At 34.8% G+C, this 16110-nt stretch overlaps 1 protein-coding gene across 4 annotated transcripts in view; it reads right to left on the reverse strand.

Annotated features, from left to right (window-relative positions):
* GDPD1 (glycerophosphodiester phosphodiesterase domain containing 1) overlaps nt 1-16110 on the reverse strand; it is a 27438-nt gene that overhangs the window by 1080 nt on the left and 10248 nt on the right. Inside the window, exons 3-11 of one of the 4 annotated variants that reach the window (XR_001514989.1) lie at nt 14401-14536; nt 13575-13620; nt 9950-10068; nt 9350-9439; nt 7150-7283; nt 4661-4720; nt 3375-3426; nt 2035-2752; nt 1274-1414 (exon numbers count right to left, since the gene is read on the reverse strand). Coding sequence is in view for 2 of the 4 variants with exons in the window: in XM_015568133.1 (XP_015423619.1) it covers nt 2630-2752; nt 3375-3426; nt 4661-4720; nt 7150-7283; nt 9350-9439; nt 9950-10068; nt 13575-13620; nt 14401-14536 (760 nt within the window). In the remaining 2 variants the exon portion in view is untranslated. Of the gene's footprint in view, nt 1-1273; nt 1415-1468; nt 2753-3374; nt 3427-4660; nt 4721-7149; nt 7284-9349; nt 9440-9949; nt 10069-13574; nt 13621-14400; nt 14537-16110 lie in introns of those variants that run through there. The other 3 variants (XR_001514988.1, XM_015568134.1, XM_015568133.1) reach the window with 3 other exon arrangements.

Genomic DNA, 16110 nt, shown 5'->3' on the forward strand with positions numbered 1-16110 from the left:
ACTTATTGATATTCATTGGTTGATCCTTGTATGAACCCTGACCAGGGATCAAACCTGCAACCTTGGTGTATCGGGATGACACTCAACCAGCTGAACTACCCAGCTAGGGTCTTTTTTAAAAAAAACACACAAAATAACAACATACTGAGATTTACGTTTTACGTTCTTTTATCTCAATTCCCTGCTGCCATTCTTTCTCTATAGTTGTGGCTTCTAGATGTCCACTGTTGTCAGGGCCCCACCCCAATTTCTAGAACCAGCCCTGGCCAGAAATTAGAGATGTAATATTCTCTAGGACTCAGTACCAACTTGCTGCTATAATTAGTCCAGTGTTATCACTTTGTTCTTCAGTTCTACTAAATGAACTTATTTCCAAGACCAGGGTGCTAGCTCTGGTTGGGACCTGGTGTTCTGTTTGGCCTTGGTAACGTGCCTAGGACTTTAGTCTACAAAGCAGCTCTTACTACTTCATGTTAAAACTCCCTCATGCCAATTGCTTACTGAAATGCCTGCCAACTGCCATGTACCTAGGATACTACTATCTTGCTACACTAGACCTATAGCTGATTCTGTCAAATCTAGTGCCAGCTGCATCTCAGCAGAAAGGTCTTCCCCACCATGCTGTCCACCAAGCCTAGCAGTAGCTATCTCAAAATGAAAGGATACTGAGCCTATTTTTATTTACTTATTTGTTTGTTTATTTATTCATAAAATATATTTTTATTGATTTCAGAAAGGAAGGGAGAGGGAGAGATAGAAACATCAATGCTGAGAGAGAATCACTGATTGGCTGCCTCCTGCACGACCCACACTGGGAACAGAGCCCACTATCTGGGCATGTGCCTGATTGGGAATCAAATTGTGACCTCCTGGTTCATAGGTTGACACTAAACTACTGAGCCAGGCCGGCCGGGCTATTTAGCCTATTTTAAAACATGACACCCCAATCAGAAAAGCAGTATTTAAATGTTTTCTGATAGTGAATATCAACGCTCTTGTTAAAGCTACTATACTTTCATTAAGTGATTTAGTCACCTCGACTATAAAATCATCAAACGTCTAAAACATGACTTTCTAAACAGCTTTACCACACTGGGTCCTTTACCTTCTATTGGTTGACACAAAATATATGCTGGCCCTACAATATTAAACTGCTCCAAATCGTAACAAAGCAAAATTTGGTAAAAAGAAATAAAAAAAGAATTGTATCAAATATGATCCCTAGCAACTACAATCATAAATTATAGTGAAAATGACTGATATAATGGATTACCTGCCCAAGTTATTTGTTCACATGCCAAGAAGCAACTTCTTTACCATAAAAGTGTATCCACATTTTCTTTATTCTAAAGAGAAATCTCAGGTGCATTTACTCATCAATTCATCACCTCATCAAATTCTGCAAAAGAAAAATCTACAAAGTATATGTGAATTTACAACTACAAAAACAAACAATGAAGGACCCTTATTTTGTTCTTGGAAAACTTTATTTCGGTATAAACAAAAAAGGCAAATGTTACTTTATCATCCAGGGATAAGTGGGAGTCTGGTCATCCTTCTTAGCTGTAAACTGGCAAACTCTAAATGAGAGATGTGATCTAGGTAAAAGATATTTATTAATCCAGATTACATTCACCTCCCAAAGAGAACATGAAAATTAGCCAATAAAATCAGAAACAGATTTACATGAGGTCACATCAGAAAAGCAGGGAAAGTGATGGCTAGTGCTTTGGAAAATTTCATTTCCACATTAATAGTCAGAAGAATACATTCTTAAAGATCAGGAACAGGTAGTTTATACTACAAGTATTAACAAATGATATGCACTTTCATCAGTTTCATGTGGTTAGGATTCAAAATGTTACTGAAAATCTACATGTAGGCCCAAACAGTCATTGCCCAAAATGGAAAATTTAAATTTCTTTACAGGAAACATAAAAATATGACTATTTGGATCTTGTCTTAATTTACAATTGATAAATCTAGTTTTAATATTTAACCCCCCCCAAAAAAGAAAAAGGACATGTTACACACCTGAAGAGGATTCCAAATAGAATGTCCCCATTAACAACAGCAACTATGAAATCTAATTCAGTCTACAGATTTTATTTCTGATCAAGTAATAAACTTCCGGTTAATTCTTTGAGTCTGCCTTCTGTTAACATGTACAACTTGTCAGGTAACCACATCAATGATTTCCAAGCTCTCCTTCCACAGTATTTTTCCCCACCAACTAAGATGTAGCTAGAAATAAAAAGACAACTCAAAATAGCTATAGAGGCCTTGAATAGTTTTGTTTTACTAATGAGCTGGCCTTATTCCAGTGAAATTATCCAATTATCCAATGGTCTTTTGATTTCAGACTTACAATAATATAATCATATACAGAAATCTTGATCAATAATCTTTCTAAATAAACTATTTACAAATGCAAATATGCAATATTGTTTAAAATAAATATACAATATAGAGTTTCTACATTCTCAGGCAGCTTAAAAATGAGGTAATAAAAACTTAACTGATTAAACCTTTTACCTTTCTGAAAATGGCTTAGGAAAATGATAATGAAAAATTTTTCTCCCTTAGATCTTTTCATAGTTTCTTTGAATGCTTCTGAATACTTCCTTTTCTATGCTGAAAAACTGTGTAAAAAATTCTTAAGCTTTGTTGGATAATCTGTCATCACCCCAGTTGCTCCCAAATCAAAAGCTCTTTTGTATTCTTGTTCTTCATTTAATACCCAAATATATACCTGAAAATTAGAAGCATGAGAAGTATGAGAACAAATGCTAAGATAGAAAATTATTTTAAAAAGAAAATTGTTTTTATAATAGCATTTATCTATCTGCAATTTTTTTTTAAATATATTTTATTGATTTTTTACAGAGGGGAAGGGAGAGAGGTAGTTAGAAACATCGATGAGAGAGAAACATCGATCAGCTGCCTCCTGCACATCTCCCACTGGGGATGTGCCTGCAACCCTGGTACATGCCCTTGCCCGGAATTGAACCGGGACCTTTCAGTCCGCAGGCCGACGCTCTATCCACTGAGCCAAACCAGTTTTGGCTCTATCTGCAATTTTAAGAAATAATTGCACCCTTTAAAATATTCCACTTTGCTCATTAAATATGCACTGACCTACCCATCTGCCTTTAGCTACTCTTACCTCTACATAAGTGGATTTGTAGTTACTGAAATGCCAATGCTTTCTTGTTCACTGTAAGGCAGAACTTAAGATCTTCAAATGTCAACCAGTCAAGCATCATCATCAGAGTTGGGACTAAATTAAGTCAGTTAAAAGTTCCTGCTCCTTATACTTGGGTTAAACTGGTAAACTAGTCTGTTTCCAAAAACGTATCATTCCAGAAACTTACCTGAATGCCTCGAGCAGTAAGGTGGTCAAACAAAGCTTTTCTCATTAATAAACTAGAAGAGAAAAGCAGAACAGATTTAGGTACTTCTTAGCTTAAGGAAGGACTAAAATTGGTCCTTAGTCCTAACTTAGTCCTAATTTAGAGTTTTAAGCAATGGCCTCAAATAATAACCGCTGCTATGGATGCATTTGTATCTTAACTGCTGGATCTCTCTTCACTGCTGGCTGGCGAACAACCAGACCTGACTTTCTACTCCTTGCTGCCACTGATCCTGCTCCATTCTTATTGGAGCAGCTCACTAAAGTCTGTCTTCCTAAGTTTGCAAGTTAAAATAAGACGGTAAACTTGGGTCAAGTTCTATAACATCATAATTCACTTACAGAATGGATTAGTCTTTTGTGAGCTCTCTTAAAAACCTAATGTCCATTAATTACAATATCTACATATAAGAAAAAAAACATTTTTTAAAGCTCATAACCAACTAAAAGTGAATTTTTAGAATACAAATCACTTGAGCAAGATGGGAATTATTGTACTGAAAAGCTTTACATCTAATTTCTCTATTTTTAAAAAATATATCTTTACTGATATCAGAGACGAAGGGAGAGGGGAAGAGAGAAACATCAATGATGGAAGACAGGGGTCCTCAAACTACGGCCCGTGGGCCACATGCAAATACAAATATTGTATTTGTTTCCATTTTGTTTTTTTACTTCAAAATAAGATCTGTGCAGTGTGCATAGAAATTTGTTCATAGTGTTTTTTTTTAAACTATAGTCCGGCCCTCCAACGGTCTGAGGGACAGTGAACTGGCCCCCTGTTTAAAAAGTTTGAGGACCCCTGATGAAAGACAATCATTGATTGGCTGCCTCCTGCATGTCCCCTACTGGGGATCAAGCCTGCAAGCCAGGCATGTTCCCTTGACCGGTATTGAACTGGGGACCCTTCAGTCCCTTGAGCCAAATCAGCTAGGGCTACATCTAATTTCTATTCCATTTATGTTTATTAGAATGCTATTAACTAGCTAGATAACCCCAAGTAAATAATTTAACTTTGGGTGGGTTGTGTTCTAGTTGAATGAGATTATCTCCCTAGATTCTGCCTAAGGCTTCCTGACTAGTAATTAAACTAGTTCTAAATGATCCATACACATCCATTTGTATAGTTGATACTCAACACATCCTTGTTACAAATTACATGTAGGAAGATCACACTAAACTTGAGCATAGTATTTAATAAATATAGCTAAAACACTAACTTGTATATCAAGAAACGAAAATTCTTACATATCAGAAAGCCAGATGAGAAACTTCTGACTTTTGGACATTTTGTGTGGTTCTTTTAACCTGAGACAAAATAAAATTTGAATAAATTAGAAACACAGTGTGATAAAATAAAACAAGTTCAAAAACAGAAAGTGCCTTACACTTAGTATGTACTAAAAAAATATTCCTAAAAGGACAAATATAAATTAAAATAAAGCCCATTTGGGTTCTCTATTTTCCACTGATTTCAGGCTTTTTGCAACCACTACTGAAAGGTTTTAAAAAAGTTATCTTTCTAGAGACCCTGAGTGCCTAGGGCTCATGTCTCTTCTTATTTTGGTGAAACTTTCTCTTGCTTTGTCTGCTATGGTTTAGTATATAATAGACTTAAAACATAACCGAACTTTACTATGGATTAAAAGATACTTGGGGTAAAACTGAGACACAAAAAAACCCCCTATAAAAGCATGTTTGTTTTTTTTCTTTCCCTTTCAATATTTGAAGATCTAGGCCCTGTACTTTTTAAATATCTTTGCTATTGAAAGAGCACACGACTTTTAGACCTATGCTATTTCTTCTTCAATCTTATTGATGCCCAGAGCAACACCACTACCTGTGTTATTAACTTGGGGTTGTGACCATAGGAAATCTCTGATTAGCCTCTCTACTATGAAGATTTCTCAGTTTCTTTCTAAGTTTAACAGCACACAATGATTCACAATCTCCCCAGATCTTCATTTCTTGTTTTCTTTCTAAAGCCACCTATCTATACTCTTAGTATAATCCTGAGTCCCCACACTTAAATTCATTTTGTTCTTTCTCTTTGAATTCAGTTTTTATTTAGAAGCTCTCTAAATAAAATCCTTTTTTCCCTAACTCTAGCCAAGGTGGAAAGTCCTGGTTGCTATCAGAAATCTCAGGGATTTAGTACCTCAAATACTAAAGTACCTCACTAAACACAAAATATTATGTTGTCTTAGGAAGTACCCATTGTCTCCCATAAAAGAACCCCAAAACATTAAAACATACAACACAATGTTTTACCCATGTCTTAATCCATTATCACTCTTTAGAGAAAAGATTAATTCTATGAAGTTTTTTCATGTCTGTATTTCAATAATACTAACTTCTAAAAGGAACACATAGAGATAATCCAGAGAGCTCAAGAGTTCATTCCAGGCCAGAGGAAAGCAAGAACACTAGGAATAAATGGTTAGAAATCATTTTAATTTAGAAATGAAAATTATTTCTTTGTAAACAAGAAGTGATTTCTGTTGTTTTGTCTGAGAAATAGCCACAAAGATCGCTAATAAATATAACTAGGAATAGATAAAAATGCTCATCACTAAGTAACTCAAACTGGTATGAAACACAGATGCTGAATATAAGGGTCCTGACCAAATTGCTTTTCTTACTAATATTCTCTAATGGTTAATGACAATTATTCACCTTGCTGTTGTTTTTTTAATAAATATTTCTTACTGATTTCCGGGAGGAAAGGAAAGGGAGAGAGAAAACATCAACGATGAGAGAGAATCATTGATTGGCTGCCTCCTGCATGCCCCACACTGGGGATCGAGCCCACAACTGGGTATGTACTCTGGGAATCAAACCTCGACCTCCTGGTTCATAGGCTGACTGACACTCAACCACTGAGCAATACCTGCTCGGCTCAGCTTGGTTTTTAAAAAAAATTGCTTTGGAGAATGAAAAAAGTTTCCATGCAGGTGAAATCACATTTAAATGATCTCCCAGGAACTCTGAATTCCTTTGTGATGATTCAGTTATTATTATAAATTTATAGCTAGCAATTACATTCTGAGGGTGCAGGAGATAAAACTATCTGTCTTTAATAATAATGATAAAGATAATTTAACAATAAAAGCTATCATTTATTGAGTGCTTATTACTTGTCAGGCACTAATTGTTTTATATATATATATATTTTGTAGTAAATTAGTGTGTGAAAAGCAAGGCTTTGTATCCTGTAGAGAAGTTATGCATACATAGAAATATCTATGTAAACAAATCCTATCATTTTCTTTCTCCCATCTCCAGAGGTTTCTTTTGGGTTGTTGTGGGGGTGGTTGTTTTTCTTCCTAAATGTACTAATACTAGTTGTGAATTTCAAGTTTAATGGAGTTTCAGCTTTGTATAGTTGTCAATGAAGTAGGAAGAAGGGAAGGAAGTTGGAGGGCAATTGCTACTAGATGTTAGAATAAGAGAATTATTAAACTTCAACAATTAAGCTCAATTCTTTTTATCTGATTTCTGAATACATAGGCACAGAAAGTCATTGTTATGTGAAATGGGCCCAGATTAAATACTTATAACCCTTTATTATTCGTTTTAGAGAATGTCTTATGGCAAAACGCACTGTTAATATAGGTCAGCTAAGAAAACATGGAAATAACGATAGCAATCTATTCTTTATCATTAATATTAATATTAATGAGCTTTATCTTCATCCTCCTGTAATGGATAATTGATGAAAACAGGTAACCACTTACTTCAATATGATAGAAGGCATTGGGATTTCAAAAAACTGTTCTCGAATGGGCACAAAGGGCAAGAGACCAGTGAAGAACAGGCCAAGAATGAGCAGAACACGTTGTACACTGAAGAGGATGGGAATATCTGAATTCTAAAAGACACAAACAATATTATGTTACTTTGCAACTGCTCAAGTAGAGGATTATTTCACAATCCTCAAAATTTCCCAAGACTCTTATCTTTTTGTGTGTGTCAATCCTCACCAGAGGGTACTTTTTCCATTAATTTTTTTAGAGAGTGAAATGGAGGGAGAGGGACAGAAAGAGAGACAGAGAAAGACAGACTGTGAAACATCGATGTGAGAGAGACACATCAATTGGTTGCCTCTTGCATGTGCCCTGACCAGGGCGGGGATCGAACCTACAACCCAGGTGTGTGCTTTTGACTGTGAATCAAACCTGAGACCCTTTGGTACTCGGGCCAATGCTCTAACCACCGAGCATACCTGATGAGCTACATTTGAGTTTTTTGCATAAAAGTACTATATTGGGGGGAAATACATATAAAAAAGTAATTTATTTTAAATAGTAGCTCTAAATTACCCACCTCTTTATTTTCTAAAAAATAGAATAAATAAGTTTGAGGATTTCTTTTTCCCCTATGTTTGCATGCTGCTTTGTAGTATTTTCAGCTTATTTATATATACAGGTGTGTCAACTGCAACTTAATATACAAGTCCCGAAAAACCTTGATTTCTGCAAATTCAGACCCTAAGAATAACAGAACTTATGGGGAAAATACGGTTAGGAGCTGAACCTCAAAACTTTGGCAACTTTGGAACCAGAGAACTAAAAACAGTAACTGGTACTTCTGGAGAGTCATGGAAGGCTGCTAATGGGAGAGGTGGGAGGGAATTGGTATACCACTGGCATAACAACTGGCCACACCCCATATATTTTTTTTAAATATGTTTTTATTGATTTCAGAGAGGAAGGGAGAGGGAGAGAAAGATAGAAACATCAATGATGAGAGAGAATCATTGACCGGTTGCCTCCTGCACGCTTCACACTGGGGATCGAGCCCACAACCTGGGCATATGGCCTGACTAGGAATCGAACTGTAACCTCCTGATTCATAGGTTGATGCTTAACCACTGAGCCATGCCGACCAGGCCCCCATGTTTTTTAAATGAGAAAATCTGGGATGGGACCTAGGCATCAGTAGTTTTTGTAACTGTTCAGGTAATTCCAACATACAGCCACAGTGAATAACCACTGCATTATCCAGCTGGCATGGCTCAATGGTTGAGCATGGATTTATGTTATGAACCAGGAGGTCAAGGTTCAATTCCTGGTCAGGCACATGCCCAGGTTGCAGCCGATTAATGAATTTTTCTTTCATCATTGATGTTTCTATCTCTCCCTCCCTCTCCCTTCCTCTCTGAGAAAAAACACACACAACTAACAAATGAAAAACAAAAAAATCATTAAATGAGAATAGTGCCACATGTTTTCCCATCACCAGTGTGTAGCCCACTTTCTTTCTTTTTTAGTTTCTAGCATCTGGGAATTAAAGGGTTAATGTAAAATTCTTGTAAATCACACTTTAAGAATTATAAAAGACACATGACAATTATATACAGCATGCTCATAATATGAATGACAAATATTGAAACAATCATTATTTGATGTCTGAAAATTACTGTTGGAAGAAAAAAATAAATACAAACAAGAAAATTACTATTGAAAGCTTGGAAGTTTTTAAATTCTAAAATGACAGGAAACTAAAAACAAAACAAAAAGACCCAATTACTTACCTACCTAACTAAATAAATAAAATGACAGAAAGCTTCTAGAAAAAAAAAAATGAATCAAAGGAAAAGTTCTGTGATTCTGGGCCAAAAGTTAACTTTTTATTCTGAAATAATAAAAAGGAGGTTGTAAAAACATAATATAGTCCTATCTAGCCTTAACTTAACTGCCCCAAATGGTGATAATCCTGTAAACCAGTCCAATTATTTTGAACTTTAATTGCAAGGTCCATTATCTCTATGAAACCCATTATCTATAAATCCATTATCTATTAGCAAACTCTGGTTAGTTGCTTTCACCCAGTACCATTGGTCTTCATATTAAAAAATTATTACTACAATAACTTACCATTTATAGATACATAACAACAACAAAGGTCATTCTGTATCATTTTTGAAAGAATTACCTCTTTGTAGCACTTTCCTACAATTTCATAATTGGCATTACCCCACACTGTTATGTGTTCTCGTCGGTACTGTTTCACCAACTCTGAAACCTACAAGTGAAAATTCAAATTTTTATGCATGTGCCTACTGTAAATCCACTTACATTATTTCATTTTAAAAATGGGTTATAATTGACTATCTGCCAGTGAAGACTACAAAATCTTACAAGAACCGATGTATAAATTAAGATTATTTTATAAAATATAAGAAATTAGTTACATTTTACCATTATATCATTTATCTAACAGAATACAACTACTTAATAATTTGACATACACTAACTAAAAATGAAACAAGTTAAACTAGAAGTTAATTACACAAATGCCAGAACTACTGGCTCACAGGAGCTCACTTTTATCTATGACTGAGACATGACAACTCTGAAAACAGGCTTTCGGACAGTAAAGTGATCTCTTTTACCAGAGCATTATTTAAAACAACACTGACCCTCGAGCATCACATTTCCTTGCACATTATCAGTCTATGCAGCCACCTACTCTAGCCTTATTAGTTTGTGAAATTGGATGCAACACATTCAGAGGAGGCAATGCCTTAAGTACCTTCTTAATCAGCACACTGTTGTTGACTTTGATATCGATGTTAATGGGAGTGTTAGGAAAGGCCTCAAAAACTTCCTTCAATAATGGAATTCGGTTATCTTTTCCTTCACATTGGCATGCTGAGAAAGCAAGATTTTTAAATGTATTTTTAAAAGATAACTTATTTTTTTGATGGTTAGAAGAGATAAAGTAGTAGTCATAATAGGACATTTACAAAATGATGGAAAGCATAAAAAAAGGAAAGAAAAATCATATAAATGCAACAATTTAGATATAACCATTGTGACCATTTGGTATACTTTCTCTACTCTTTTTTCCCCCTATGCATAATTTAATAGAGTTATAGTATACCTACACATTTTAACCTGATCTTTTTACATAAAAAATAAATAAATGTTGCATGCTAATACACTGCATTTATAATTATGTTTTAAGTTTTTTCATTAAACTTTAAAATATATATATATATTTTATTGATTTTAGGGAGGAAGGGAGAGGGAGAGAGAGATAGAAACATTAATGATGAGAGAGAATCATTGATAGGCTGCCTCCTACACCCCCCTGAACTGGGGATGGAACCCGCAACCCAAGCATGTGTCCTTGACCAGAATTGAATCCCGAACCCTTTAGTCTGCACTTTAGTCTGCAGGCTGACACTCTATCCACTGAGCCAAACCAGTTAGGGTTCATTAAACTTTTTGAGATAACTGGATTTACATGAAGTTGTAAGAGATAATAGATATCTGTGTACCCTTTACCCAGATTCCCCCAATGATGACCTTGCAAAACTATAATATCAGGTTATGATACTGACATTGATATAATCCACCGATCTAATACTATAATTATTATTATTTTTGGTTAATCCTCACCTGAGGGTATTTTTCCATTAATTTTTTTTTTTTTTTTTTTAGAGAGAGTGGAAGGGGGGAGAGGGGGAGAGAAACATTGATGAGTGAGACACAGACACATTGCTTGGTTGCCTCCTGCATGTGCCCTGCCTGGGACAGGGATGGAACCTGGAACGCAGGTAACATACCTTTGACCAGGAATCAAACCCATGGCCCTTCAGTGTGCAGGGCAATGCTCTCTAATCACTGACCCACACCAGCCAGGGCTACAATTATTATTTTAAAGTTTTAAAAATATTCCATTGAGTAGCCATATATCAATTTAATTATTTTCGTTTAACCATTTCCCTTGAAAGGTAGCAGTGTCTGCCACTCCAAAATATGCCACTTTGGTATAAGGATTATTTCTAACTGAAGGCAATGGAGAAGAAGCAGATATAAGAAAGGCTCTCTGCCCTTCCCCTTTTTGCCTTAAAACAAGACTTAAATTTGTACAAAAATTAATCACCCACAACCATAAACCCTTATCAGTACCAGAGGACTCTATATAACAAACTGACTAGCCTTTATCTTCCATTATTCTCCCACATATGTACATTCCCACAATTTGCCACCCTAAAAATTCAAAGTCCTTTTCCTTTGTCTTGTCACTTCTCTGAAAATATATTATTGTTTTGTTAAAATGCTATATAAACTCAGGTTCTAGCCATCTCTGAGTCTCTCCCATGAGACATACATATTAATACACTTCTGCTTGTTTTTCTCATATTAATCTCTCTTTTGTTACAGAGTCAAGGCTGAGAATCTAGAAAGGTAGAAAGAAAAAGATTTTTTTCTTCTCTATAGCTTATCAGTGGTTACTGAGATTGTTTCTAAAGTTTTCCTCTGTTATCATCATTGAATTTTTCAGAGGTTGAAAATAATATGTTCAGGCAAGAGAAATATATGCTACTTCAGTAATGTGTTGAGTGCAACTCAATTCAAAGAAAATTGAGTTATGAAAAAATTAAAAGAGGGTCTTAATCATCCTTTATATTTCTTTATATTTCCTGAGGTTTATTTTCTCCAGATGGAGGGGCAATATGGTATAGCTAAATACTGGCCTGGTGAGGAGAAAATCTAGATTCAAGTCCTAACTTTGTCATTTACTGACTGTATGACCTTAATTTACATCTTTAGGCCTCTTTCTTTATCTATAACAGGAAGAGACAGATAGTCTCAAAGGTCTCTTCACATTCAAAAGTTTTATGACTTTATGAGGAAGGTATAAAAACCAGAAAAAAATTAAAACTTTTTTTTCGCAAATGATCGTTTCATCTTTATGACGCTTTGGCTTTGCTCTACACAGGGAAAAACAGAAAAAACTTCGCTTCTAAATTTTCTTTTACTTAAAAAATTATATTTTATTATTTTTTAATTCTTTATTGTCAAAAGTATTACATATGTCCCCTTTTACCCCAAATTGACTCCTACTCCCCACCCATGAAATTTTCTTAACTTTCACAAGTTCACAATTGACACAACTATTAGAAAAGCCTGGCAAGTATCATCCTATTAATTATAAGAATGAGAAAGATATTTCCTCAAATCAACACAGCTTAATGATACTTACCTAGAAGGCAAAAACCAACAAACATCAGAGCTAAATATCACTCAGAGATAGCTAATTTAAACAGTTTTCTAATTTTTATTTACCTTTCTAAAATTTCCCAAAGAGAAATTATACTAATTTTAAATGTAGCTCACTGAGCAGTTAACAGTTCTTTTTGAAAATTAATATCAATACATCCTTCACATTTAACCAAAGTTTAAAGTATATCCAAGCCATACAAGGACCATAACATATAGCATCTCATAGCTTTACTGAGTTACATGTGAATCATTCAAAGCACGAGGCTGAATTGTGGTAGTGTGGGAGACTATACCTGCTCAGCAACCTGTATCTCTAGGTGTATTTTCCATTCTAACATAACTAACAAATTGGGTCCAAGGGACATGTTTCTTTGTAAGATATGCACCTTCAAAGGAAAGAAAACTGTTATGCTGGTAATTAAAAAGTGAAGATGACTAGGAAAAGTATGGTTTTTATTTATTTATATATTTATTTATATTTTTATTGATTTCAGAGAGGAAGGGAGAGGGAGAGAGAGATAGAAACATCAATGATGACAGAGAATCACTGATCAGCTGCCTCCTGTACAATCCCCACTGGGGACCAAGAAAGCAACCCAGGCATATGCCCTGACCGGGAATTAAACCATGACCTTCTGGTTCATAGATCGATGATCAACCACTGAACCACACTGGCTGGACTGGACAATTTATTTGAGAAACAAAATTTTCTTTAAAATTTAAAATATGGAGCACCTAAATGACACAGAATCAAATGTGAGACAATTAGTAAGGATGTGAAAGGGGTCCCTTCAATTTCTTTTCATTTATTTATTACTTCATTTATGATTACTATAAGTTATAGTAATATTCTAGAACTGGAAGCTTTAGAGGTACAAAGTGTCCCTAATAATATATGGGTTTCTTGTCATTAGTATTTGGTTTAAATTAACTGTATATAATTTTAGTAGAATGAGCTAATTAAATCTCTGGACTTCATCTTTTCAGGGTCAAGATTTCAGATTAGGCCTGAGAGAATTTTTTGAGGGCAGTACTTTTAGCTGGAACTTACTATGACAAGAGAACATGCCTATATATCTAATTCTCAACATAAATGAATACACTTTAATGTTAATGTTTAAGTTGCAAATGGGAAATATTACCTCTTTGAAATGTGACATCCAGTTTGCCAAGGTAAGGTGGGAGTTCCTTTAAAAGATATGATTGAAAAGAGTTAGCTCTCAAAAAAATCAGTATTTTAATGTCTTACATTAAGACATAAATATTTGCTTCTTCAAAAAATAAAAGAATAAAACACTACATATGTAAGGCCCCCTGTAGCAGAACATCTCCAAAAGCAATTTAATCATATAATTATGTGAGAATTCTCTATACTTTCTTGCTCAATTTTGCTGTAAACCTATAACTGCTCTAAAGACTAAGTCCATTAAAAACAAAAAGTTCAGAAAATGTGTATCATGTGAAAATATTAGAAAATACAATATATATAATAAACAGCAGGATCACAACTATATAAAAAGCATACAGGATATTCAATAAGATAGTATCCTATTAACGTAAGTTTTTTTTTTAGGTGGTAAAACAGCATTTCCTTCTATTTATCGGGATTTACTACTAAAACCAGATTTTTAAAGAGTTCTTTCCTATACTGTAAGAGTAAAACTAATTTACATATTTAATCCAAATAAAACAAATGAAAGAATACTTCAAGGAACTGAACACTAGTAGTTTTACATTTGAGGACTTTCGTAATTTTGTTAAATTACTTACAAAATTAAGACTCTATATATGTACAGAGTGAGTACATCTTTACTGAAACTCAGAATAGTTATTTTAAATTTCCTTTGACATTCATTGTTTAACCACTGTCATTTATTTTTTATTATTTATCTGGCATTCACTGTTTTTAAAAATGTTACAGGCCCAAGATCTATTAGATATTAGTTTACCATGCATTTTTATACTTACACAGTACTTGAGATCTGAGATGTTCACATTGACCCCAGTTGATCTCTTTAGATTCTCATCATGTGACACAACAACTTGCTCATCTTTTGTGATATGACAGTCCAATTCCAGCATATCAGTTCCAATGGTTACTGCACTGAAGAAATACAAATAATGACATTCTGAAACTTAAATTTGGAATTATAAATCAAACAGCAAAAAATTAAAAATCCATAATATTAAAATTTCTCAACACTGTCATCTATTAGGATTTACTGATGTGAAAATATTCTGAAGGAACTCAGAAGACGAGTCTTTCCATAACTAGCTATCCTAACTTCTGTCAACCCAATAGAATGGAAAGAACACTGGGCCAGAAGTGAAGAGATCTAAGTGTCAGTTCCTGCTTTGCTACAAACTTGCTGTATAACATTCAGCAAGTAAATGCCCCCTTCAAGGGCCCACTTTTCCACATCTATAAAATGAAAGGAGTGAAAAACAAGAAAAAGATGACAGCTTTTGACACTTTAATTCAACACAGGATTAGAAATTCTGGCCAGGGCAATTAAGCAAGGGGGAAGAAAAGGGAAACGGGGGTCCAAATTAGAAAGGGAATCATAAAACAATTCTACTGATAATAGCATAAAAACAATAAAAAACTTAGCCCTAACTGGTTTGGCTTAGTGGATAGAGCGTTGGCCTGTGGACTGAAGGGTCCCAGGTGCGATTCCAGTCAAGGGCATGTACCTTGGTTGCAGGCACATCCCCAATAGGGGGGTGTGCAGGAGGCAGCTGATCAATGTTTCTCTCTCATTGATGTTTCTAACTCTCTATACCTCTCCTTTCCTCTCTGTAAAAAATCAATAAAAATATATTTAAAAAAAAAAGAATAAAAAACTTAGCAATTAACTTAACCAAGGAGGTGAAAGATTGTACAAAAAAAACTACAAAACATTGTTGAAAGAAAAGAAGAAATACATAATGGAAAGACATCCCACATTCAAGAATCAGAATATACTTAACATTGCTAAATGCAAATACTATACTGGTCTACAGAGTCAATGTAATTACTATCAAAATCCCAACGATGTTTTTGGCAAAAACAGAAAAATGCACCCTAAAATTGATATGCAACCTCAAGAAACCCCAAAGAGTCAAAACAATATTGAAAAAGAACAAAGTTGGAAGACTCACACCTCATGACTTCAAGACTTATTACAAAGCTACAGTATAGTATAGTGTAAGCCCTGATATTTTTTTCTTATAATGCAAGTGACTGACTTAAGCTTTGATTGCCAAGGCATCCCACTTAAAAGACGTTTGCAAAGGATTATGTCTAAAAAACAATGTAGATGCCTTAATTGAAAAATACTTTTAAAGTTGCTAAACATCATCTGAGCTTTCAGTGAGTCATAATCTCTTTGGTGGTGAAGGGTCTTGCCTCGATGTTGATGGCTGCTGAGTGATCAGGGTGGAGGTTGCTGAAGACTGGGGTGGCTGTGGCAATTTCTTCAACAATGAGGTTTGCTACATCGGGTTGACTCTTCCTTTCACTAATGATTTCTCTGTAGCAATGTGATGCTGTTTGATAGAATTTTATCTAGTCAATCCTCTCAAACCCTGCCACTGTTTTATCAATGAAGTTTATGTAATACTAGAGGCCCGGTGCATAAAAATTTGTGCACTCGGGGGTAGGAGGTTCCCTCAGCCTGGCCTGTGCCCTCTCACAGT

The sequence above is a fragment of the Myotis davidii genome, unplaced genomic scaffold, assembly GCF_000327345.1.
Source record: "Myotis davidii unplaced genomic scaffold, ASM32734v1 scaffold684, whole genome shotgun sequence".
Classification (NCBI taxonomy): Eukaryota; Metazoa; Chordata; class Mammalia; order Chiroptera; family Vespertilionidae; genus Myotis; species Myotis davidii.